A 27,491-nucleotide genomic window follows, 5' to 3' on the forward strand; every position below is an offset into this window, starting at 1 on the left:
ACATATTACTGCATTGAAAAATGTGGAGAGGTGCAAATAGTGAAGAATGACAAGGTATCACTTCACATAGAGTTCCAGAGAATGTGCATTTGGTAGCTTCGCCTTTAATAGTGAATTTATTCTGATTTCTTGCCCATCCTAACTCCATACCAGATGCTCCAGCTGTCCCTGATTTCTGGTACCTGCCTCTGGTAAATTATTTTCCACTTGTATGACATTTTTCTGTATAAATATTTGCCCAAAGCCACAACACAATGCACTAAATGCCAATCAATATAGCATTACAATAACACCCCAATACTAGATCATTTCAAAACATCATATGACAATCCAAATAATTCATTTTTATAACATACATTTTAACATTTTAAATTATTATAAAATAAGCTGTTATTAAATTGTACTGGTTAATGTCAAGCAAATATAATAAGCATTCCAAGTACAATCATTTTAACAATAACAGGAACAGGAACTCACTCCATCGTAGTACTGTACCAAATACTACCGTGTTTCTCATATTATAAGACACGTCTTATATTTATTTTTTCCTCAAAAAAACACACTATGGCTTATTTTCAAGGGATGTCTTATTTTTTTCCTCCTCCTCCTGCCACGGCCGGCATTGCTGCTGCTCCTATCACTATGTCTTATTTTCGGGGTATGGCTTATATTCCTTGAATGCTTAAAAATCCTGCTATGGCTTATTTTATGGGGATGCCTTAAAATATGAGAAACAGGGTAATACAACAAAGGGAGTGGGTTCCTCACTCTTCCCAAAAGGAATAAGGCAAAGGGAAAATGCCCTTAGGTCTATGGCTTATTTTGTCCATAGAATGCCTTGTGGTTGTTATTTTCATTTTTTTAAAAATGTAAGTGGTTAGATCTGTCATTCTTCAGAATCTCTAAAAGTGCATAAATCTCTTAGGGGCGGAGAGTTGCCACTTCTCTTCCGTGTCACGCCGGTGGCGTCATCATTGCTGGGGGAACCGCGCCTTGTGGGACAGCCCCCAGCCAATCAGCTCCAAGAGGGGGTGTGGTCCCCCGATCTGGGAGCAATTTTTGAGGAAATATTTCTCACAGACAGAGACCTCTACCTGCCATTCTGACGTTTCTTTCGAACACCTGCCCATTTGGCCCAAAACTGAACCTGATGAAATTCTAGATTTAATCTCGAAACTAAAAATAGGCAAAGCCCCCGGGCCTGACCTGATCCCGGCGGAGGCCATAAAGCTACATCCGGCCTGGTGGGCAAACATACTTGCCGCAACTTTTGATGCAATTAATGCTACTGGTCTCGTGCCCAGAACGTGGAAGGAGGCCATCATCATCCCAATACACAAAAAAGGCCCCCCCCGATGATCCGGGAAACTATCGAAACATCAGTCTCCTGTCGATTATCGGGAAAATATACGCTCGTTTTCTGTTAACTAGACTGACCCAGTGGGCAGAGGAACTCCATCTCATCGGCCCAGAACAAGCTGGATTTAGAGCTCACCGTTCAACCACGGACCATGCAGTAATTTTATACCACTTAGCTCGGAAATACTCTTCTTCTGAGCGGGGCCAACTCTGTGCTGCCTTCATAGATTTGAAGGCCGCGTTCGACAGCATACCCAGAAAACTATTATGGGGAAAATTGGCCCATTGGGGCATTGATAGAAGGTTATTGTGGCTAATAACCCAACTCCACGATGGGACGACCGCCAGGGTGAGAATAACACCTACTGGTGACCTCACAAACTCTGTACCCATCAACAGAGGAGTTCGACAAGGGTGCATTTTAGCCCCTTATCTTTTCAATCTATTTATAAGCGACATGAGAACACCTCTAGCCGAGTCACAATTAGCTATCCACGCTCCTCGCCTTGCGGATTATCGCTGCCCCTTATTGCTGTATGCTGACGATGCTGTGATACTCTCGTTCTCTAGAATCGGTTTAAGGAGGGCACTTAAGATTTTTGCTTTGTACTGTAAATCTAACCTCCTTACCATAAATCAATCTAAATCGAAAGTGCTTATTTTTTCCAGAAGTCGGAAGTTGTACAAATGGATGTTGGATGGGAAACCTATCGAACAAGTTCAAAAATTTCAATACCTGGGAGTGCACTTTCAACACAACATGGGCTGGAAAGCGCATATTGCTTACCTCCAAAACAAGGCCAAAGCCCTTTCGAACGCATTACTGCGTTTCTTCTTTTCGGAAGGGGCTTTACATGTACCATCTGCCTTAAAGGTATTTAAAGCTAAAGTGGTGGCGACAATGGCTTATGCTGCCCCGTTATGGGGAGCATCAGTAAATTTGGCGCCCCTAGAAACAATTCAGAACCAATTTCTGAGACGCCTTTTGAAATTGCCCCAGTGCGTGAGCAATGCAGCTATTCGCCTTGAACTTAAAATTCCCTCGTTAGAAAACTCCTTATGGAAGCATATTTTCTGCTATTGGCTGTCCTTGTGGCATAGATTGCCCAATCACCATCTCATTCAATGTCTTTGGAGAGACGACTTTGTTAGTCCCTGGGCAAAAAAAATCCACTCCAAAATTATGTCCTACGGATTGTTCCCATCGGACCTATTGAAATTAGATCTTCCCTCAGCCAAAAGAACTATAATTCAAAAACTAGATAACTATGATTTCCATCAAAATATTATAACGGGAGGTGGAACATGTTCCCCACTGAATCAAGGCATACAGCCCACGCATCAGATTCCATCGTACCTGTCTTTTCTTTCTGTCGCAGCCCACAGATTCGCCTTCACCAAAGCAAGATTTAATGTTTTCCCATCCAATGTCCTGGGGCACAGGTTTTCCAAAGGCCAAATCTCAGTTTTATGCACGTGTGACAACAGAACAATAGAATCCCTCTACCACATACTGTTCTGTTGCCCCCTGCATACGCCCGCTCGGACTAAAATCTTGTACCCTCTAATTCTGGAAATCACGGACAAACCGCTGGAGACCCAATTAACATACCTGCTGCAAGATGATGATACGACCAAAACATTACTTGTAGCAAGATATTTGATTTCAGTTCTCTCCTACAAAAAACAGCATAACTTACTTTACGACTACTGACACTAAGATACATCATTCAAGTAACCTTCTGAGCTGAGTAATGGAAAATGATGGCCTGCAATGCACTAACGTTTTAACCATAGCTAAAAACCCCATAAAACTACTTGAAACGTTTTAAAAAAGTTGTACAATGTTCCTTGTATGAGGAACTAATTTTGCCTGATTGTTCTGATTCTTTTATGTTTTTAATTTGTCTGATTGTTTTTATGTATGTCGGCTTTATACTGTTTTATTCTTGGTTGCAGTACATTATGGGCCTATGGCCGAAATAAAGTTTATCTATCTACCTTAGGGGGTGTGGTTGCAGGAGATTTAACTGTGGCACAGCTGGCTGGCACCCTCTCACTCGCCCTATCGCCAGATCACGCTACCCACCCACCCTCCCTCTTTTCATGCTTTGCTCAGATATGACCTTGCTATGGACAATGGTCAGTCACCATATTGTTGGGGCCAGGTAGGAATTTTCCCACTTGGCAAATTGGCACTGGCCATTTGGTTTTCACCTACCTGGTAGCAATCGTCACAACTTTGTGTGAGGTTAGCCATTGGGTAAGCCTTTGTTTGGATGGAGGAGAGGTTGCAGCCTTCACCTGCCCCTCTCCTCAGTAAGGGTATCCTGTTAAAGGAATCCGGGGTGTGAATCCTGTCCTGTGCCTGGTCGTGGGCTAGGACCTTGCCACAGCCTCTGTGGGGACCCATCGGGATGCCCCTATATGAAGAACATTGGATATGATCCTACATTATTTAAGACATGACAGCCAAAATAGTGTTTGGCAACTACAGCCAAAGCCCTGCGAATTTTGAGATGGGATTACTAATCACAAAGTGTTCCAAACTATAGCAGATAGAACAATATTATCCAGAATTTACTGTTACTTTTGTATGTGTGTTTGCATCTATCCTTCCATGGTTTCCTTAAATTAACGGTTACTGCTGCATGTTCTATTTTAGCCCAGTCCTGCTTGTCTCCGTATTTCCTTCCATACAAGTAATTTCAGCCATATTCCTAAATACTTCAACTTTTTATCCACCTTTCATCCACTCAGTAATCCTAAATCCTTTTTCATCTACACATCCATGTTTCTACCTAACATCTTAGTTTTCATTTTATTTATCTTAAATCCTGCTACTTTATCAAATTATTCATTTCTTCAATCACTTTGTGTATGCTACTGCCTGGTTCCTCTAATGTAAGAACTAAATCATCTGCAAATGCCTTCAATTTGAATGTTTGGCATCCTATTTTCACACCTTTCATATTTGCCCTGCATACTGTTAACTCCCATTCTGCTGCAAGAATGCATCCTTCCAGGATTGCGTTCTCTCTCTCTCTCTTATATATATATATATATGAATGAAGGGAAATGAAGTGGAAGAAGCTTGGAGGGACTGATGGTGCCCTTGGGCTACTCCTGTCACGGTCCGGTCGGCGGGCGATTGAAGCCCTGGCTGAGGACGTCAGGACCAGGGGCAAGATGGTGGTGTGGAAGCAGGAACAGGGTCCGGATGGTGCAGGGCTGAGGGTCCAGCAGCAGGCAGTTGCAGTGTCAAGGAACCGAAGGTTGGGAAGCAAGGCGTCACGAAGGCGAGGGCCCGCGGGTCAAGGGTCAAGGAGCAAGGCGGAGGCGAAGGTCCATGGGTCGAGGAGCAAGGCGAAGGATCAAGGAACAGGAGGCCAGATGCAACAAGGCAGGGATAGCGTTGCTGTGGCAAAGAGCTGAAGGGAAATGCTGAGCTTTTATCCCTCCCAGCTCTTGCCACCAGGTGCAGTGAGTTATCAAGTGGCCTCACCTGAGTGGCCACTCCTTGCTTCTCCAGCACAAGCTGAGGCAGGCCCCAGTCCTGCAAAGCACTACAGGCCCCAGAGCCTGACTCCTGCCCATACTCCTGACAACTCCTTGAAGAACAAGGGCTTAGCAAAATACAGCCTGGGTGCTATACATACCATACACAGTGTACTTAACACACAGGTGTCTTGCTGAGAAGCATCAGGATTTACAATGTGACTTTTATGAGTTATCTGGAACCCCAGTAAACGTTCCCTAGCCCATATATAACTATAGTTTTCAAGGAGATTTATAGGCAAATATTCCCCTGATGATGCCTGAAGATACTCCCGACATGCTATAAATGAAACGATTGGAGCAGAAGCCTTATCCTTCCATTTAGCTGCACATATTTTGAGATAGCTGTCATGCAAATATTCTGCAAAATACGATCAGGCAGTAAAAAGCTAATGTAAAGTTATAGAAATCTGTAAAGATGGCAGTACAATAAACTCCTGAAATACTGGTTCCTGGCAAAGAAAAGGCCACTGAGGCATCTGGATTCATGTAATATGTATTCTCTCCCCCCCCCTTTTCATTAGTTGACACATTTGGGATTTTCATAATCTTCCTATACAGTTTATGAGCTCTTAAGTAACTGTTCTTGCTGCTTCCCAGTACTCAGTCATATACTGATTCTCAGCTATCCTCCTAATAATTTATTTTAAGAGGGAGCAGCTGTGAGAGCGCACATTGCAAATTTCTCCAACATCCCCTTCCTCATTCAATTACAACATAGGGACAAAAGGGAAACAGGCAAACCCTTTGCTGGTGGTTTGTACAGTGGTTTAAGCCAACATGTACCACATTTTAAAGTTTTACCTGTAGGTAGGGCTCTGACAAACTGACAAGTGTTACGGACTTTCCCAGGTGAACCCCCCCCCCCCAATACCGTTCATCCTGATTTACTTGCACAAAGTTCACATAGAGGTTAGACTATGTCTAGTCTCTTTTGAGCATTTGGTTTGTGGAATGGTTATACAACAATGAGCATTCAGCCTAATTTGATTGTGGGGTGTTTGAATATTATTAGTATCCATTCATCTCACACTTTTTAGAGCATTTCCCTGTTACTTTCCTAACTCCCAAAAAGTTCATTTTGTTGCACTAGGGTTGCTATTTTGTTGCACAGTGGATGCTCATATTGCGAACGTGATCCGTGCGGGAGGCACGTTCGCAACCTGCAGCGTTCACAACCCATGTCTGCACGTCTGCGCATGTGTGGGTCGCAATTCGGCACTTCTGCACATGTGCAAAGCACGATTTAGTGCTTCTGTGCATGCATGCGTGCTGAAACCTGGAAGTAACCCGTTCCGGTATTTCTGGGTTCGGCGCGGAGCGCAACCTGAAGCAGCTGTAACCCGAGGTACGACTGTAATGTGCTTTAATCCCCTTTAATTGAGCAAACCTAAATTTATGGTATAGACTTGAATAAGTATGGAGGCAACTTCCAGGTTGGCTGCGGGCAATGGCAGATGATGGAGACCGCTTGTCCTGAGTGGCCCAATTGCTGTGAGGGGGCAGGAAGAGAGCACAGGCAAAGGACTTTCTCTAAAAAGCCTGAAAGGGAAAGTTTGGATTCTGAAAGGTCCAGCAGTGTCAAAGGACACTCTCTAGGAACTCCGAAAGCTCCAGAGGGAGGCACGGGAGCTCCAAGAATGAGCATAGACACACGGTGCAATTGAGACCCACAGCAAACTGCTCGCCATTGAAGCAGCAACTTCTCTAAATATAAAAGGAATTCAGACCAATTAGATGGGGTCAAAAGATAATATTAAGAAGAAAAAACTAACTGGATCTACACCAGAGTGGTAAAGAGGAGGTCCGCCACTGGATGCTAGTACTCTATTGAACTGCAAGGAGAAAATCTGCAGGGACTGAAATAAGAACGAAAAAATAAACACCTGCTAATGATTATTTTTATAAGCATTCAAGTTTATGAACTGACTTAAAACTGTGATTTGCCTAAGTACTGGATGCATAACTTTTAGATTGTATAAATATCTTCCGGCAAGCATGCCAAACTGCAAATAACTTTAAATATTGGGGAGGGGGGAGAGAAGAAAGTGGGACGTAGACTTTGTGGATTGTGGCCTGGTGCTCCTCTCCTGGTGTCAGAGGAACCAAGGCTCCCCATCTGCACGGGCTGCTGGGGGGCAGCGGAGTGGGGACCCGACAGCCATGTGCCCTTCAACCCCAGCCTCGTGTGGGGGTAGAGTGAGTGGCGGAGGACAAATGGAGCCCACCACACCTGCCTAGCCCCTGCTGCCATTGGGATGACACCAGCCCCAAGTGGCATGGCTGTTGCCCCCTTCTCGAGTGAGACTGGAATCAAAGGGCAGGTGGTTGCTGCCTCCCCACACCATCCTCCCCAAGAGGCCTTCAAGGTTTGGATCCAGGGAAGCTGGTGCAAGAAGGGTGCAACAGTCATGCTGCTTTGGGCTGGTGTCACCCATGCGGCCACAGGGGCTGGGGGGGTCACAGTGGGCTCCTTTTGTCCTTCATTCCTTGCTCTGCCCCACCCCACCCCGGCACGCTCGCACATACTTGCACACCAGCCCCAAGCAGCATGGAGATGCGCTCCATTGCTGCTTAGCACTATATTGGATACAATCCTATGTATTCAATATTCTTTTTTGGAGGGTGTGGGTGTATTGCATCGTTTTGTCATTTCAAAAGAGGAAACCCATCCCAATGCCTTGCAGACAGGCACAAGTGGTACATGTGAAACATACATCAAATCAATGACATGGGAATGTTCAAGATTGCACATGCTGAAAAGTGCTACAGAAATAATGAATAAATGCCACAAATCCTTTATGATTTTGAAAATTGTGCTAGAAATGTCAAATGTACAGTCATTGGTTTCAGTGGGAGAGCTATGAACATAATTAAATATTTCAAAGGGGCTTTGCTCAGGGAAACTATAGGTGTCTCTCTCTATGTGACATACAAACACAATTAGAAAATTGGGTTGTTTAACCTATGTCCTGTTTCAGACCTCCAAAAAGTAGCATTACTCTAACATTTTATGATTCTCTAGGGAAACTCTGAGCATTCCTGATGCTGGAGTAACATTCTGGATTCCCTAGTACAGTATCTCTCTCAAGGAATAAATCATGAAAGATGACAGCCTTTGGAACATTTGGCTTAGGAGGCACCCAGCCAATAAACAAGGAAAAGTGATACTATCATCTGAGTCACTGATAAACACTAAAGTAGATTGATTTAGGCCTAGTTGTCATGAGATGGTAAATGGTCTGGGCTGTTACACTTCAAATTGCAGGTGAGGCTCAGTTGATAGAAATACCTAATGTTAATTGTTTAGAATATCTACACCCCATACTTCTGTATCAAAATAGGCAATAAATGTGCCTAACAATCCACAAAAAACAGTGTGGTGTCAGGGGTGCCAACTTGAATAAAATTTTGGGGGGGGGAGGTAAGCCCCACCCTGCATAATTGATCACATGATGTGGCACACACACACACACACCATTTGAATGGCAATACCCTCAACCTTGGGGGGGGGAACCTAGCCCCCTCAAATATTTAAATAATAATAGTAATCCAACAACTAATGCTAGTGGACCGCAAACCCTACCCTCCAAATCTTGTGGAGCAGCTGAACCCTCGGTGACTTTTAGTTAGTGTAACCTCCATGTAAGCCTTGCTCAAGTGAATTAGGATGAATGCTCCATATGGAGGCGAAGGAAGGCTGGAAGGAGATGAGGGCCCTTGCTGGCATACGTTCTGGAAACATCGCTTATGCTCTGATTTGTTTGTGAGAAGGTTACATGTCTTTCTGCCGAACATTCATTTACCCCACACTTTTCAGTGCGTTTCTCCACTATTTTCCTAACTGCAAAAGTCCACTTTCCCCTGCAAAGTGGATGTCTTGTGCTAGAGTGGCAAAGCACTTTAATCCATTTCAGTTGCATGAAGCTGACTTTTCTGTGTGCAATTGAATCCCTCCCCCAAGTCTGCAGTTGGCCATCAAGAAGCAGGAATGCTTTTGAAAGGCAGCCTCAGGGGTGGTGTGGAGGGTTAGGGTTAGATCTGGTGGTGACATATTTCCTACAGGTTTGCATTTCATAGAGCTTTCTGATTCTCCGTTCTGTTCTTGCTTTTGTTATCATTACAGCCTTGCAGGTTGCCTTCTGCAGGTGGCAGGAACAGAGCAGCCCGGTCTTTTAAAGCAGAGATCAAAACAGAAATTACAGAGCTGAAAGGCATTGTTCCAATCTTTGAAACAGCTCCATAAACTTGCTCAAGCGTGGGATGGAATCTTAATTTCCCCCCAAATCATGTTCCTGAACTTCTCCATGAGTAATGTTGTGTATGCTACTACAGTTGCATTAGCACTGATATCCCTCTCTCAGATCTGAAGTATGTGTCTACTTCCTCTACTTCAGTTGTTTTTAATATCTTGAGGTTACACAGATTCCTGGGCCTGAGGATGATTGCTTTTCACTGCTGTAAAGGAGGAATAAACCGGAACAACAACAACAACAACAACAACAACAACAACAACAGTGTAGTGAAACCAGGGCAATCATGTCTTCTTTGGCATTAGTTTCCTTCACCTTGATTTTTAATAGGTGGGTTCTTTCTGATCTTTCAGAGGGCCCTCAGACAACTCTAAAGTTATTGGAAAGCACAAACCCATTTTGAATTGAGACAGTTAATATTAAGGTTTATGCAATAAACAGGATTGATGGTGACGCCGGAAGACCAGGGCCCAAAAGATAAATGATGCTCCATTACTCTTATATTAATCACCATATAATATCACAATCCACCAGAATAATTACAGGCAAATAATTACTCGCAAAATATGCATTCCTGCAATAATTTATTTGTCAACCTGTTAGCATTCCAAATACAATGAACTGTTTTTCAAGGTAACAATAAGCACTAATTGCACCATGTTGAATGAGATACAAATATCTTTAAAAATGGCATGATAGAGAAAATTCATTAACGCTGAAAACAACATCCAAAATGCACTTGGAGTTTCCTCCCCTAAATTCCATTGGCATGAATCTGAATTGCACAACAGACTTTTTTTTGTAGAATTCTGAAGCAGAAACCCAGGCATTACCCAAGATTCCCAACCCAGATTTATTGGTGAATGTGGAATGGAGGGGTCCTGGAAAATAAGCAATTGAATGAAGGGAAGGTGCCCTCACAGCAACTGGGCCACACACACCACTTTCCCTTTTAAATCCCTCCCCAGAGGCACCACCCGAAGCCAATATTCTGTCTGAGCTAAGCCCAGCTAAAATTCAACAGAGAAGGGGAGCTGCTCAAGGAAGCTGAAGGATTATGAACTCTCTTCCGGCCCACTGCTTCTTCTCTCCAAATGTCCCTGTGCCCACATCCATGGTCAGTGGAAAATACAAGTTTGGGGATCCCATGGCTTCTATGCTGAACCTCTAGTTCCAGTCTCACCTATTTCCAGCAGAGCAGCAGAAGTTCCTAACAGGACATGTCACAGATGCATGTCCAAAATGTTGTGCTGTGAATTCAGAATGTGTGCCTTGGTTCTCAATCCAAGAAAACAGAACACGTTTTCTGCAATGGGACAACACATGGAAAGACACCACACTAGTTTTCATGTGCCTCAACAGGCTCAACACTTGCCCTGCAAAGAAAGATGGGGAAACATGGTTGATTTTGGCTATCAGTCTTTTTCACAAAGAGACACAGATTGCACTTTGCTGGGACTTGTGGAATGGGAACAAGAGGAGAGCAGGACAGAGAGAACATTTAAACCGAAGTCATTCTTATAGCATCAGCCCAGACATGTATGTTGCCAGGATTCACTTTGTCTACTATGTTGACAGATGGGAAATGGGGTCACATTGCACATAGGCACTGTCTAGCTTCCATGACTTAGAAGCAATAGTCACATTCACTTCCAGATACAACAAGGAATGAGTGGAAACAAGCCCTTTAATGATGATGATGATGATGATGTATTTGTTTCCTGGCCTTCATCCTAAGGTCCCAGGGTGGGTTACAACATTAAAACACAATATTAAAAACAATTTTAAACAACTTAAGATGCACACCAGCAACATTCCCCATCCAAAGCACAATCAGCTCAGTTCTCCAGGGAGCTGCTAATATTTCCTCTTGCCAGAGGTCGGAAACCTGCGGCCCTACAACTCCCAGAAAGCATAGTCCAAGAGCCTCTGAAGGGCCACCAGTTTCCCACTCCTGCTCTATAGGGACTGGTAGAAACCTTAGCTTACACAGAAGCTGGTTGATTAATTGTGTGTTGGGGGACATTGCTAGTGTGTATGATAGCATCAAGGGATTGGGGACAGTCCCACTCATGCCTAGTCCCATGTATTTAGAAATGAATGCTTGAATAGAGCTACCATATTGTGTGAGGACAAAGTAGAACTGCCCCCTCCCCCCTAAACCTTGTGTGGAAACGCCCTTGGAACTCCTGCTAATAATAATAATAATAATAATAATAATAATAATAATAATAATAATTTATTATTTATACCCCGCCCATCTGGCTGGGTTCCCCCAGCCACTCTGGGCGGCTTCCAAAAAAACAGAAATTCTAAAATACAGAAATCCATCAAACATTAAAAGCTTCCCTAAACAGGGCTGCCTTGAGATGCCTTCTAAAGGTCTGGTAATTGTTCTCTTTGACCTCTAGTGGGAGGGCATTCCACAGGGTGGGTACCACTACCGAGAAGGCCCTCTGCCTGGTTCCCTGTAACTTGGCTTCTCGTAATGAGGGAACCGCCAGAAGGCCCTCGGAGCTGGACCTCAGTGTCCGGGCAGAACGATGGGGGTGGAGACGCTCCTTCAGGTATACCGGACCGAGGCCATTTAGGGCTTTAAAGGTCAACACCAACACTTTGAATTGTGCTCGGAAACGTACTGGGAGCCAATGTAGGTCTTTTAGGACCGGTGTTATGTGATCTCGGCGGCCGCTCCCAGTCACCAGTCTAGCTGCCGCATTCTGGATTAGTTGTAGTTTCCGGGTCACCTTCAAAGGTAGCCCCACGTAGAGTGCATTGCAGTAGTCCAAGCGAGAGATAACTAGAGCATGCACCACTCTGGAGAGACAGTCAGTGGGCAGGTAGGGACTCAGCCTGCGTACCAGATGGAGCTGATAAACAGCTGCCCTGGACACGGAGTTGACCTGTGCCTCCATGGACAGCTGTGAGTCTAAAATGACTCCCAGGCTGCGCACCTGGTCTTTCAGGGGCACAGTTACCCCATTCAGGACCAGATGCTAATGATTCTATAGCAGGGGTGGCCAACTCCCAAGAGACTGCAATCTACTCACAGAGTTAAAAACTGGCAGTGATCTACCACCCTTTTGGGGGTTCAGGTCAAAGTTGTTGAACTTTTTTTAGGAAGGAGGAAGACAGTTTTTTTTGGGGGGGGGTTCAGGTCAAAGTTGTTGAGTTTTTTCAGGGAGGAGGTAAAATGTTGAGCTTTTCTTAGGGGAGCCACAGTTGTTCACGATCTACCTGTTGGACATGCCTGTTCTATAGTATACAGAAAGAGAAAGAGAAAAACTCTATTAGTGAGACTCCACTAAATCAATTTGACTTGGAATGTAGTCTATTCTGCAGAACCCCAGGTCACAAAATTGAGGTATTGATCTTGGCCAAAAGGCTGAAAAGTTGCCTTGCCTCCTATTCATACTGTTTAAACTTTGTAATGGTCTGATGACTAGATTCAAATAAATGAATTTGATCGCACTGAGGAGTGTGAAAAGGTCAGTGCCCTGCCTGCATTTATGTGCTGAAACCATTTATTGAGTCAGAGAAGGTTATCAGAAATCAGAAATGGAAGCTCAGTCTCACAGCTCTGCAAACCTCTTGTCTGTTCCTATTAAAATGTTGCCCAGGAAATGGAATGAATTATATTCTATTTTGGCCGCAGTACAAAACTTAAAAAAGAAGATTCTTTACATAGCTTCTTGGAGGAAAGGTATGCGATCCCATATTTTAAAAAGTTGTTCAAATATTAGTGTACGCACATGAGATGGCTAAAAGAGTATTTAGGGTCTATGAAAATTTATAGCCTTAATGCTGGCATTTTAGGTGTTTCCTTACATATGAGAAGTCCATTTTCATTAATGTTAAGCAAAAACACGCACACACCCTTTTAGTCCCATATACAGGCCAATAAAATGAGATGCCTTTGGGACAATTTTGATGGCAGTGGCAGAATTCAGGATAGTTCCTACCATTAGGCAACTGTCTCAGGTGAAAGATGTTGGGGAGAAGTGGTGGGACCCCCCAGCCTTTCCTGATGAGTCACTTTGCTGTTCCACTTGAAGAATACAACTGTGTGTGCCACATGGCCTTCGTCTTCTTCACCCTTTAAGCTAGCTTGCTGCTCCCAGACGTGATGGAGGAGTTTCAAGGGCTGGGGGTGGGAAAACAGAACCTGCTCTTGGAGTGTCACCATATTTATCATGCTCTTCCTGCAAGGAGTTCAGAACAGCAAACATTACAGTCTCCCCCTCCTTAAAAAGCCCACCATGTATTAGAGGCTGAGAGATAGTGACTAGCCAAAGGACATCCACTGAGCTGGGTGGCCAGGTAGGGATTTGAACCAGGGTCGCCACAGTTCTAGTCTGACATTCTTGTGGGAGTGCTGCATCCAAAATGCTATGTATGGAAAGAGTTAGTGTAGTACAGAATCCTATGGTGTCACCACAGTAAGCAGTTTTTCAGTAAGGTCTCTTATCAACTCTAGAGTGTTAGAGAGTGAGTTTAACTGTGAGAGCAGCAGGAGTTTGTTTTATGCTGCTGTGTGCCTCAGAATACGTCTGTAAAGTCTCCTAAGTCTGCCAGTCTCATATTAGTAATGTGTTATGTTTAAACTCTAAACAAAGAATATTGCACAGTCTTTTCTAGGAAAGAAAAAGAGGACTGGGGCAGAACGACCTGGGGCAGCTTCCGAGCATATAAATACCACAATTCTAACCACTACAACTGGAGATGCCCAAATCTGTCCCTTTCTGTGTCTCACGTTTCTGACCTTCACTTCAGTTTGCCCAGCTTCAGTTTGCAAAAATTTCTTTTAAATGTCTGCATGAAAATTCATCGGGATTGCGGGGCATATTACTCCTAATGTATGTGTGGTGCAGATGTTTTAGGGCTCGGCTAGGACATGGGAGACCATGGTTCAAAGTCCTACTTAGTCATGAAGCTCATGGGGTGACTTTGACCCAGTCGCTGCTTCTTAGTCTAACCTACCTCATAGGGCTGTTGTGAGGATCAAATGGGGATGGAAAAACAGGTATGCTGCCACCCTGAGCTATTTGGAGGAAAGGTAGGATATAAATCTAATAAATATATTTTTGAACACAAATTTGCCTAATATGCACATTTTTGGAAGCAATTTCCCTAGAATCTCCCTCTCTTTTCTCCCTTCCTCCAGTTTGGCTTAAACACACCCACCTACCTACCCCACAGTGTGGCTCCTAATATTTAAGAAATAAACTTGGGTAAGATGGATCTTTTTGTCTACAGAGCTGTTTGTCATCCAGCTGATTCTCTGGATTTGACAGTCACTGTAAGGACTCTTCCCCTTCTCTAAACATGGTTCTTGAAATAGCTTTTGTAATCACTGATCCATATGTCCATCAATTTAATGAACATCTTAATGAGCAAGGAGCCTCTTTGATTGCCGACAGCTGTGGGATCATTATTACAGTCATACCTCGGGTTAATTAAGCTTCAGGTTGAGTACTTTCAGGTTAAGTACTCCACGGACCCGGAAGTGTTTACTTCCGGGTTCCGCCACACGCGCATGCGCAAAGTGTTCTGTGCGCTTTGCGCAGAAGCGCTCTATCACCGCTTAGCGCACGTGCACTATCGCCGCTCGGGTTAAGTACTTTTTGGGGTGCAAATGGCACCCCGTAACCAATTAAGTACTTAACCCGAGGTACCACTGGAAATGTTAATTTTTTTCATCTACAATACTGCCTTATTTATTTTATAGTACAGTACATTGATTATTGCCTTCATTTTATGGATCAATGGTCTCGTTAGACAGTAAAATTCGTGTTAAATTGCTGTTTTAGGGGGTGTTTTTCATTGCCTGGAACGGATTAATCCACTTTCCATTACTTTCAATGGGAAAGTTCGCTTCAGGTTAAGTACGCTTCAGGTTAAGTACGGACTTCCAGAACCAACTAAGTACTTAACCCAAGGTACCACTGTATTCTGAAAAGAGAAAACATTTCAACTTCGTCCAGTAGTTAGGAACACAGAAGTCTGCCTCATGCCAGGTGAGTATTTGTCTGTTTCACCTATAGGAACCTAGGAAGCTGCTTTATACTGAATCAGACCATTTGTCCATCTAGGTCAGTACTGGCTACTCAGTACTGGCCTGCAAGTGAAGCTGTCTTCTGCCATGTCAAACCATTGACTCTTCAAGCCTGGTACCATCTCCTCTGACTGGCAGCAGTTCTGAAATATCCACTGGAAGTGTTGGGTTGCAGCTCAGCTTGCTAAGGGGTTTGCATGGGGTTATATTATAGAGAAGGGAACCTTCACATTTCTAAAGGGTCTCCCTGATCTTCCTGATGACCTTTCCTTTGATGTTAGTGACATTCTCAGGTTGCAGCTCTTCACTTTGTGCCTCCTCCTTCCTCTTGTTTAAGCTCTTTTGGAGACAGGGCATCTTTGGATTGATCTCTGTGGAGTGCAAGAGTCCTTTGCACCTCCACCTTAGTTAGTAAGAGCTAGGAACCTTTTCTACCCAAGTATGCCTTTCCTATTAAAAAAAACAACCCCTAAGCTTTTCTCATTATTCCACAGCAAGTGTATCTCTGTGTGGTTGCAGCCAAGGTAAGGCTGCCATCTCTCAGCAAAGGATCCATTGCACAGTCAGCTTCATGCTGTGTGCTAACTCTGCAAAGTAATTCAATACTACTCAGGATCTTTTTAACCCAAAGATGATGGAGCTTTACAAAGTAACTTCAAAAAGTATGAACCGTCAGGGATGGTGTCAGCACCTCTTGTCCTTGGGCAATTTCAAGGGCCCCAGTTCCTTCACAGGGCTCCCTGGCAATTTCTGCCCTACCCCCTTATTTATTTTTCTGACCCTGAAATGCAAGCCAGATCAGGTCCAGTCTAGGCTTGGGGTGGGCAGTGTGAGAAATTTACTGTATAGAGTGGCTAGACACAGCCATCCATTGGTACTTATACAGCTGCCGCTGCAGCCAAATGAGCTAGTCAGGCACCACTGAGAGGGGCAGAAGAGGTCCTTAGGAGGACATATTGTCCAGGATCTCCTCAAACAAGAGGAGGCTGACTGCAGGTTTGGGTGTGGGCCTTGGCACGATGCTCTTGGTGGGATGGCCTCTCCTTAGGAGATGTCCCCTCCACCTCGCTTGTTGCCTGTTCACTTAGAGAGCTCTTAGCAGAGCAAGTGAGCAGGTAATGGCAGCTGTGACAGATCAAGGATTAAAACTGGCCCTTCCAGAGGGTACTGGTGTCTTGGTAGCTTTCTAAGGACTCCAGTCCCTGACACCAGTTTGGAGGACAACTCATTATTCCAGAGATGCTGTTAACTTAGGGAGCAGAGAAATCCACTTATAGCAAGTTGGATAGAAGGTGTTTCCTTGGCAGTATATGATGCTTTGGCTGTGGAGCAGCAGCAGGTTAAGGAGTCTGGTGCATTTGGGTGAATGGGACACTGCACCATACCTGCCAAGTTCCGGCCTGAGAAATAACGGACTGGACCAGAAGTAGCAGACCGGAAGTAGTGCTGCCGCCATTTTGGAACTGGGCGGAGCATGCTCAGAAGCGACTTTTGATGCTGCTCTGCCCTGTTCCAAAATGGCCGCCGCACCAGAAGTCGCGCTGCAGCCATTTCGGAACTGGGCAAAGCAGCCTCAAAAGTCGCTTCTGAGCATGCTCCGCCCAGTTCCAAAATGGCCGCCGCGCCAGAATAAACCAGGAAAAAACAAAAAATCTGTTTTTTCGGCTGGTGGCAGCTGGAAAAACGGGGGTTTCCCGGGGAATACGGGAGACTTGGCAGCTATGCACTGCACCACCAATCCCAGACCTTTCTTTCTTCCAACCAATGCAGGGGATGGCCCTGGCTGTCAGCTTCCTTCTCATCAGCCCCATTGGTTCTCTATGTAGAACTCAGCAGGGACAAAGCTAAAATTAGTTGGTTCCACCTGACATTGACTCTGGCACCACCTACTGCTGGCCTCCCTGTTTTCCACCAGCCACCACTATGGCTCTATCTGTAGCAAACATTTAAAGCAGTCTCATACCACTTTAAGCAGTCATGACTTCCCTCCAAAGAATCCTGGGAACCATAGTTTGTTAAACATGCTGAGAGTTGTTAGGAGACTCCTGCCCCCCCCCCCCGAGCTACAATTCCCAGAATTCCCTGGGAAGAGGGATTGACTGTTAAACCACTCTGGGAATAGCAAATTTTGTCTAGGAAGCCTATAACAGAACTGTGAGACCGAATACCACAATCCTGGGATTAAATGTTTTAGCAAATTACTTCCAACTCACAAAATGTCATTGGTTGCAGGGTTCCTCCGTGGATTTATTTGGCAAGCCTCTACCCTCCAAGGCCAGGGCACTCTATCAATCCAACCTTGACCTTCACACCTCATGGAATGATGCAGGAAGGAGTGTCACTTTTCTAATTTTAGCCTGTGCAAACACACTGACACCTTCCCGATAACATTTTAGTTCAGGAGCAGAGTATTTAGCTTAGGATTAATGTCTGATGGACTGCACAGCATGACCAAACCTTGGTACAGCTCAGTAAAAACTCCCCTGCTATATACGGGTATTTACAATTTGGGGTTTGTGTGTGGAGTGGGGGAGGGGGGGAGGGGGCTATTATAGCAGGTGCACTTACAGATTGCCAGTATTTTAGAGTGGGATTCAATTGCATATTGGCAAATTCAGGTTTTGCCATTAAAGTTAATTTGCAGGCCTTGTGTGACAAACCTGCTTTCCCAAAAGATCAGACTTTCCCCAAGGACAGGAGAACGCACTGGATGCTGTGAATAATGCTTGATGTGATGTTGTCTAACCTGCCTGCAAACAGATCAAAATGAATGCTCAGAATGCAGGTGATGGGGAATAGCAATGAGCAAGAAATTAGTTTGAAATGCATTGGAAATACCCTGTTTTGCAATTTCTGAAACAAAACACAAATTGAAATTGTGCTCCTTTGAAATTTGCACACTTCTGAATCTTGTGGTATAGTTCGCCAACCAAACAATGTATATAACAGGGGAAGGTATACAGTAAAATGCACAAATTAGTGGAAATTGCTTGCAAAAATTAGGAGAAAATGCATAGGAAAATGTGCATTTTGGGAGAAATTCACACAAATACATTTTCATGTTGATCTCCCCCTCCCGGGAAATAAATAAATCACAAGCTTGTGCAGAGATGTGAAGAATGGAACTTAAAATGCGGGGGTGGGGTGGGGTGCAAACAAATTGGTGTATCCCTAGCCTGGTAGTAACCCAAGGGTTATTGATTCCCATTTTGAGGAGGTATGGACCCCAGAAACTGTGACAAAATAAAATCAGGGGTGAGCAGAAGGTAGGTCTTGATCTGCTGGTCTTGATCCGTGGGTGACTTGCAATATGAATATATTGCGGAAAATAAGAAGACTGGTGGTAATCAGAAGTGGGATTTTTATAGGGAAGGACAATGAGCTTTGTTCAGTTCTGTTACAAATTCAGAATGATTTGTTTCTAAGTTTATATCATTTGCACCAGGGTCTAGGTGGTGAGCATTGGGGTTCTAGTAAAAACAATGTAGATCCTCCAGCCCTGAATTTGTCTACTTCCCTGCAGCTGAAATACATATAATTAAATAATTATAATCAGTCCTGAATCTTCCAACTTCATTGGATGTCTACGAGTTCTGGTGTCATGGGAGAGGGAGAAAAACTTTTCTCTATCCACTTTCTTCATGCTATGCATAATTTTATAATCTTCTGTCATATCGCCTCTATGTCATTTTTTTTTAAAAAAAGTCCCAAACGCTGTAACTGTTCCTCATAGGGGAGTTGCTCCACCCTCTTGATCATTTGGGTTGCCCTTTTCTGAACCATTTCCAACTCTACACTATCTTTTCTGAGGTAATGAGCAATTTTAATGCTCATTAAAATCTGCAGTCCCTCAGGAGAAAGGCTTGATTCTGCATGCAAATCATATGCTTTATTATCCCCCGCTGAAGTTTTTTCTTTTCTTTTCTTTTCCTTTTCCCAAAATGCATCATGGAAATGCCCCCCCCTTCAAATGTATACTATCAGCTTCTATTTATAGCCAGCATTCTCCTACACTAGGGCTTGGGAACCTCTTTGCAGCCTGAGGGCTACACTCCCTTCTGGTCCAGCAGCATAGCATGGGTTGCCAGTGCCAAAGCCATTGGAACACCCCCACCCACCCTGGAGCCAAGCAGGGCCACATTGTGTTACCTGCTTGTCCGTGCAGGGGGGAGCCCGGCCAGCCGATGCAGCCCTTGGTGGGAGAATCCCCTTGTTGCCCGCAGAGAGGAGCACCTGGCCAGGTTGTGCTGGACTCACCCCTTGCCCACTGTCCTCCATCTGCACCCACTGCCCGTGGGCCTGAGCCCTTTGCCGGGTCCCTATGGAAGCTGACACCTGCGTGGGAGTGCCTTGTTGCGCCCCCTCAGAATTTTGTGCCCAGCTACACCACTGTTCTAGTCCAGCTTCTGGGAGTCACGTGATAGCAGTGGGTGGAGCAAGAAGCAAAAGTGGTTCAGAGCTAACTGTACCTTTGTATCATGGGCTTAATTCTGTGCACCCTTATACATAGCTTGCTCTGTCCTCCATCTAGTGCTGAATTTAGGACGGTGTGGGTGGTTCTGCTCGGACAGGGCGCCCAGCCGAGAGGGCACAAAATTGAGAAGATCCATTATTGAAAAGAGCCATTTGGGGGCAACAAATGCTGGCCTCGCACAGGGCACCATATTACTTAAGATTGCCAAAGCCTGCCCCTGCTCCATCTAGACAAGCAAGAAGAAGTGCTAGAATTTGAAGACACATTTTAGCCAGGCAAAAACTCTCAAGGACAGTGCAAAGCAGCATGGGGGGGAGGGCTGGGGAGAGGTAGTGGCCTGGAAATAGTCCTACAGGCCAGCCAGAGAGGTTAGGAAAGTGGCATTTGGCCCCTGGGCCTGAGTCTCCCTATACATTGAAGCAGAGGTAACTTTCTTTAGCCAGTATACTCTACCAGTTAAACACAGGAACATAGGACATTCTTCAAATTGTCATGGTAGAATCTGGTTCCCAGTTATGATTCCGGAGGGGGGAAATAGCATTAGAGATTCCCAGCATAAAAAATGGTTGGCATGCAGAGAAAAGTTAATGGCCCATAGTAGGCACTCTGGTATGAATTGTGCCCTGCTGTCTTGTGAATTGTAAAAAGATTTCAACATAGCTTGCTGGCAGACAAAATAGTAAGCAAGTCATGCGAGCAAGAAAGATGCCCAGATCACTGTTATGTGCAGAGAACAAATTCTGCACAAAAGCCCTCCAGCATAAAAATAATAGCAATGATTGCATTAATGTAAGAGGTAATGAATTGAGCTGAGAAAAGAATGATAATGTTGAAACAAGAAATGCTGGAGGAATTCAATTTCTATGAATTTTGATATGAATGGGCTTAGACTAATGTGTGGGGCAGAATGCGTGTGTGTGTGTGTGTCTACACTTCTCTGAATGCCATGATACAGTTTCCAGCTCACAACATGTACCAAGATATGTTCAGAAGGACAGACACTGAACAAAAATCTTCAGGGTCAGGGCCAGACTTTGAAGGAAGTGGGAGCTTACGGGTGATGGGCCACACGCCAGAGGTGCCAGCTTGGGCCCAACACTGGGTGGGTGGGTGGGGGGCCTTAGCAACACATCACACCTGTGATCACACACAGGGACTAGGCGAGTTTCCTGCGGGCCAGGCTGTGGCATGACTCAGGCTGGCACGGCCAGGGTGGGTGCTGCCACTGTGTCCACCACAGCAGCCACAGTCTGAGTCAGCAGCAGAAACAGAGCACTGCAGCAGGGCTCCCCAGCCATGGTAGGGCTGCCTGCTTCCAGACTCGCCCAGGTCACTGCAGCTGCTACTGCCAAGACTCCCATGTCCATGGTGGTGGGAGGAGGAGGCGGCAGTGGCGGTGCAGTCAGGAGGGCTGGCAGTGCCCTGGCTCGCCTTGTCTCATGGGGAAGAAGGAGCAGCTCCACTCCATGCCCCATGCCAGAAGCTGGAGAAACTGGGCCTATCCCAGTGCTGTGCTGTGCTCTGCTCAGTGCTCAGCCTCCTCCACCCTCTCAATCTTGTGGGGTGGATGCTGAGCCCCCTACTAAACAATATCTAGGGGGCTGAGGTGTCTTCAGCCCTAAGGAGTTGGTGCCTATGCCATACAGCCTCCCAAACCAGGGCAGGGCCCAGTTCTCCTTGTAAGGGCCACAGAATATACTGCTGTCATACTCAGCCATCTAATTCAGCCTCAACCTCAACCTCAATACTGGAAATCCAGAGCTAGAGCTCCCCTCACAGATGGCTGCCCAGCTTCTGCTTAGAGACTTCCAGCCCATACCATCAAGACATGTCTCCTAATGCTCAACCAGAATCTGCCTCCCTGTAACTTAAAACAAGAAGCACTGTAGCTCAGTGGCAGAGCATCTGCGTTGCATGCAGAAAGTCCCAGGTTTAAGCCCCAGCACTTCCTGGTGGGGTTGGGAGAGATCTCGGCCTGAAATCTTCAGAAGCCACCGCCAGTTATTGCAGAACAATAATAAGCTAGCTGGATGAATAGAAAAAGCAGCTTCCTATCTGTTAGATACTGGGAAATTGCGAAGATTTAAGGATTAGCATAGAGTTCAATTCATTTCTTAGAGTTCGCTTACTGCATTGAATCCCATTTTCTTCTGATGCTATAGATGCATTTTCTGCCTACACTACAAAGTTAATTGCCAGATTATTTCTATAGATAGCGTGTGGTGTACAGAGCTGAGAACTATTAATTCCAAATGTGTACTTTACCTCTTTTCTACAAAGGGTGCAGAAATCTCCTGACAGGTTGAAACTGAGGAAAACACCCAAATCAAATTACTTTCAAGCTTCCTTAAAGGTCAATTACTACATTGCAAACCTCACATTTACTGTGAACTGCTTTTGGTCTTTCAGTGTCCTAAAATACATTATATATAATCCCTATGAGGCTATAGCAATAGGGAGGAAAATGACAGCCATATTGCCAGGGCTCTCGATGTCCTAACAAAATGGGAAAAGCTCTTATAAATATGTATGGTCTTGTGAATCTTTGAATGACACTGGCATGGTATGAAGAGAGGTTATCTGAAAAGCTTTTCATGTTAGGCTCTCCAGAGAGAAAGCAAACTTTGGCAACCCAAAATCTGTAGATTTTTTTTTTAAAAAAATAAACATAATATTCCTGGTCCAATATATAGACTGAAGTTGTGCTAGGGTTGTCATAGTTCAAAAAGTGAAAGCCCAGACACAAAAGTTGTTCAGCTTTTTGTTGTTGTTGTTGTTGCAAAATCTCAGTACATAAATAAATGATTTTTAACCTCTTTTTTTAAGGAAAATTGCCAAAAAACTCTACACTTCTGATATGGGCTGCCATATGCCCGGGTTTCCCAGAACATTTTTGCTGCTTTTCATAAATTCCACCCGGACACCATTTTTGACAGACAAATCCTGGCTATGTCCAGGAAATTCCAGACGTATGGCAGCCCTAGATAATGCAGACATGCCTTTTCAGTGTTTTATTTGTCTAACATGATGACTGGCAGCTGAACATGTGAGATTACTTCACTTAAAGGCATTGTCTTAAATCTATATTAAGTTAGCCTTGCTTTAGTACTATCAGAATCAATTGGACTTAAGGCCATCATGATGAGCAAATTGTCCTACTGATTTTAATAGAGCTAATATCAACACATGTGATGGGAATTCAGTATCGGGGGGGCTGTAAGTATGGCCCCATTTCTGTTGCTACATGCAAGCTCTCTACATGTGAGTAGACACGTGTCTAGTGCTTGAATCTGGATCCTTTCCAGTGCATTTTAAATGGTTTAGAAGTTCTGGTGTGACATTTGATCTGAAATGGCCCCTTCACCCACTTGGTCATCAAGCAATAAATCATGTGTATCAGCTTAGAGTCCAGCTAGCAGCAAAGGAGTCCCCATTACCCTCAGTTCCACAGTTCCAATGACATGGGGGACATTTCCCAATGCTGGACCTAGTGTAGGAAGCTCTTGCTTATATAGAGCTCAATGGACAAATTAAAAGTTATTCAGAATTACGCATTGTGCGACTGCTATTCATTCCTGTTTGTTTAGGTTTCTGATTATCCAAATTCAGGTAATCTGGTTTAATGAGGGAACATGGTTTTTTTTTTAAAAAATATATTAATGTAAAATACTCTCATTGACGTCAACAGTTGAAAGATAAATTGCTTCATCCTTGTTGCAGGGGATTGATTTATATTTTGGTAATCCCACAAAAAGCAATTTAATTTAGCCAAAGTCAATTGAAAAAAATCTCTATGGGCACAGTTATACAGCATACATGAACTTGTTTAAATTCAATCCCTTTCCCCTAGGGTACTCTATGAAATCCAGGACCAAGAAAGGATCTAAGAAACCAGTTTGAACAGATTTTTTTTTTTGGCAGGAAAACATAAATTAAATCGACCCTGTAGTAAAGATGCATCCTGGAGGCGGAGGGGGGGGGGGAATAGAAGCTTCTTTGTGACACCATCAAACCTGATCTAAGCTACCTACCTGAATCAGAGCAAATGTCAATCAAGGTTAGTGTAGATTTAAGTTTGCTTCAATTTGGCAGTAAAGGATGGGTTTTCCCAGGGAATGCAGTGAGACAAACAGAAAACTGCTTGGACCAGTACCTAGAAATATGAGACAAGTGGAAATTCTCCTGGACTCATGTTTTCTAGGCACAGGACAAACAGAAATGTGGACAGGCTCTGAATCTTACAGAATCAGTGTTTCATGCATTTTCTCTTCTGTTTCCTTGAGATGGCTCCAAATAACCATGTTCTCCAATCTCCAGCACAAGACATGATTTAAAAAGATTGAATCTTTGGATGCTGACTTGTGGCAAAGGCTGCCTTAAACCCTAGTCTCATCAATAGTTCAACAAGCATCCCCATATTGAATAAACCACATCACATGGATCTGATCCTCTCGTTCATTGGTGCCTTAGTAAATCCTGCTGCTCCACAATTCTGCATGTGATAAGGTTGCCTTGCAGTGCTGTGCTGGCTAGTGCCAATTTGGACTGGTAGGGTGGAAGGCAGGGAGGCCAACAGTACACGGAGCCAGAGCAGTGAAAGGCAGAGCCAACTAATTCTGGTTTTGTCTCCATCTCCCCCCCCCCCTGCTGAAGTCTGCAGGGACTAAAGAGGGACCTAACAGCACAGGCCTCCCCTTGGGGTGGTTGTATGTAAGAAGTCAGGCAGGTAGGGGCTGGCTGAGGGAAGTGCCCCATTCTCTTTAATGGACTAGCCTCCAGTGTTGCAGTGCAACTTTGTAATATGAATCTCCACAGTTTCCAATTATTTCCTATTGCACATGTGTGTATGACAACAATAATGGTTGGAAATGCCAAAAGGAAGCAAAAGGGATTGAATGACCTAAAGTCTGTAGAGGTAGGCTATTGAAGGAACAGGTGTGGCCCATGGGACGGGATGGAGTCAAAAAGTACGAAGGAAAGGCAGCTGGTGTTGGTGAAGGGGCTGGAAATTGCCCCACAAACTCAGAGGGCAGTTTCTTGGCATCATTATTACGACAAAGATACATTCTTTTGCTACTGAATATTTTCCACCATTACATCCTGCACTTCAAAAAAAACGAATGTACTACAGTACAAGGCAGGCAACAAAGAGGAACACAGAGAAGGCAAAGCTTCAAAATGATACACAGAGATTTTTGCAAATGCTCTTGAGATAAGGAAATGGTCCCTATGAGAGGGAGAGGGAATAAGGCCCACTTCACATCACCACAAATTGTGGGAGCTGCTTCTCTTTGATGATGTCCTGTGAGTGAATATTATAACTACATGGGCAGAACTAATCATATGGATTAGTCCACTTGATTAGCACCCCAGAAGGAGGGAGCGTCATGATTTGTTATCATAAACGCCCATAAGATTTCATTGCCTATGTGATTGTAGTGTTTCCCCTCCCACATTTTGACCACATGGAATGAAGAAGCAGTTCTCAGCAAGTCTGCCATCCATATGAAGGGAACACAAGCTTCTGAACTGTTGTTGCCAAGTGCAGAATCAGGGCCATTTCTGAGCTGTGTACTCCCTATTGCAAAGGTGGGAAAGCTTGGGGGCTGCATTTCTCCATGGACAACCTTCCAGTGGCCACATGCCAGTAGTGGGCAGGGCCAGAGGCAAAAGTGGAGGGAGCAATGGCTGTGCCTTGTCTTTGTGCAGTAGACTATATTCCAGCCATATAAAGGGCAGAGGTCCCCTGTCCCCAGACCTCTCCATCCAGGCAAGCAAAAGGCATTATCACAGTTCAATGACATATTCCAGCCTGGCAAAAACAATTAAGGGATGTATGGAGCAGGGCCAACTAGAGGCCCGGGTGAAGGGATGTACCACTGGAAGAGCCTCAAAGGCTGGTTAGAGAGGCCTAGGGGGTTGCCTTCTCCTCCTGGGACTGAAGTCCCCCACCCTTACCCTTTTGGTGTCTTTTATGCTATATGGTCCAAAGTTTCACAGGACTGGAATCAACAAAAAGAAAGGAGTCAAGTTAAAAGACCATCACATTTCTCCAATTAACTCATGGTTCTGCCTTGTCAAATTCCCCCTTTAGGTGTACGAAGTTACTCCACAACATAAAAGCTGAGAGCCAGAAAGAAGTTCCTGTGTTGAAAATAATAACAGATATTCATAGATTTCTATTGTAGGATACGCCACAACACTTTTCTCCACCCCCACCCCCAAGTGAAGAATGCAATGGCTAAACAATTGTAAATAAAACTAACTGAACCACAGAGCCTTGAAAATAGCAAGGAAATAATAGCAGAATCGCTTGAAGAAGTCCAGCCTCAAGTGGTCCCATTTCTGAACCCCACAGATTTCAATGGGATTTAAATCACCTTGCCTGAGATTCCCTCAATAACTTGGATTCAGTCGAAGCTCACGTGCTTTGTTCTACTTTAGCATCATTCCATTGCCGGCATTCTGTACTACTCCATAAAAAGCAGCCCCCTCCTTAGGTTGCCCATATTGAAGTACTGCATGTAAACCTCTTCTGGTCCCACCAGAATGATGGATGCCTCTAAATATCCTCTCCATTATCGCTGACAGAGACAGTGTGTATCTTAATGGTGGGCACTCTCTGGTCCTTTGCAATGTTTTCCCCTGATGTTCTTGCACAGCAGCATACCTGCAGGAAACCTTTGCTCTTGACTTTGGCTGTCACACAGCTGGCCTTATCCCTTGAGGCTGTGCTCTTGGTGGACACACTCTGCATGGCCGAGAAGAGTTTCCACTCGCAGACACCGTCCGATTTGGAAATCTTATAGAAGGTTTCTCCGGAGCCGACAGGGATGCGGACAACGTCTTTTGGTGCTTCGGCGACGTGGTTGCTTGCATGATTGAGGTTGAAGCTAAGGGAATATTTGTTGGCTGAGTACCTCCGTGGTGGGAGGCACTGGGCCCTTAGAACGTTTTGGAATGCCTTTTTAAACTCTTGACTTGAACAAGGGTAAATGATGGGGTTGATGCAGCTGTTCAGGTATCCCAGCCAAAATGCGATTTTAAAAATGGTCTCTGAGGGCTTGCTCTCGGGAAAGAAAGAACCTGGAATTGAAAATATATGAACCATTACTGGAAATAATAGAAGCACAATTCCTGATTATCAACAAGTTAAGAAAGAAGGGGTGGCAGGGGATAAAGTTTTTGTTTTGTTTTGTTTTGTTTTAAAGTTAAAAATATACTTTATTGATCTTTAAAAATGTTTACAAAATCATTAAATCATATAAATCATATATATCAAATCCACTCATTCAACATAAAGATTAAATAAATCATATAAATCATAAATATTTCAAATCCAGTCATTCAACAAAATATAACTTGTAAGTACAAGAGTACAAAATCATAATAATTGGCTTACATAAAGAAAAATGAGAAAAAGAAAAAACAGATAAAAAAGAAACAAAAATATAAATAGAAAAAGCAAAGACAAAGAAAAAATTCCCTCCTACTATTTACAGCACGCTTCCCTTCTCCTAGTCACTTTACCTGCTATGTCTCTCTATTCCTTTGTTTACATTCTTTTCTATTGACTATACATTCCTCCTCTCCTTTTATATCTTTAATCTAAACACGTTACTAAATTACTTTCTATGTTTTCTTTTTCCAGATAGTCTTGTACATACTTCCATTCTTCTACTATTTTACGCCTGGGTACATTTCTTACTATTGCCGTTAGTTTCGCCATTTTTAGGTATTCTACCAATTTCTCCTGCCATTCTTGTATTGTATGGGATAAAGTTTTTGATTG

General features: G+C 44.2%; 1 protein-coding gene across 3 annotated transcripts in view; it reads right to left on the minus strand.

Moving 5' to 3' along the window:
* Positions 1 to 9,726: 9,726 nt before the first annotated feature.
* The window catches only part of ADRA1A (adrenoceptor alpha 1A), a 65,494-nt gene continuing 47,729 nt past the window's right edge, over positions 9,727 to 27,491 (minus strand). Inside the window, exons 3-4 of one of the 3 annotated variants that reach the window (XR_015946952.1) lie at positions 26,080 to 26,785; positions 9,727 to 10,546 (exon numbers count right to left, since the gene is read on the minus strand). Coding sequence is in view for 2 of the 3 variants with exons in the window: in XM_035139286.3 (XP_034995177.3) it covers positions 26,262 to 26,785 (524 nt within the window). In the remaining variant the exon portion in view is untranslated. Of the gene's footprint in view, positions 26,786 to 27,491 lie in introns of all 3 variants that reach the window. The other 2 variants (XM_035139287.3, XM_035139286.3) reach the window with 2 other exon arrangements.

The sequence above is a fragment of the Zootoca vivipara genome, chromosome 14 (genome assembly GCF_965207765.1).
Source record: "Zootoca vivipara chromosome 14, rZooViv2.hap1.1, whole genome shotgun sequence".
NCBI lineage: Eukaryota > Metazoa > Chordata > Lepidosauria > Squamata > Lacertidae > Zootoca > Zootoca vivipara.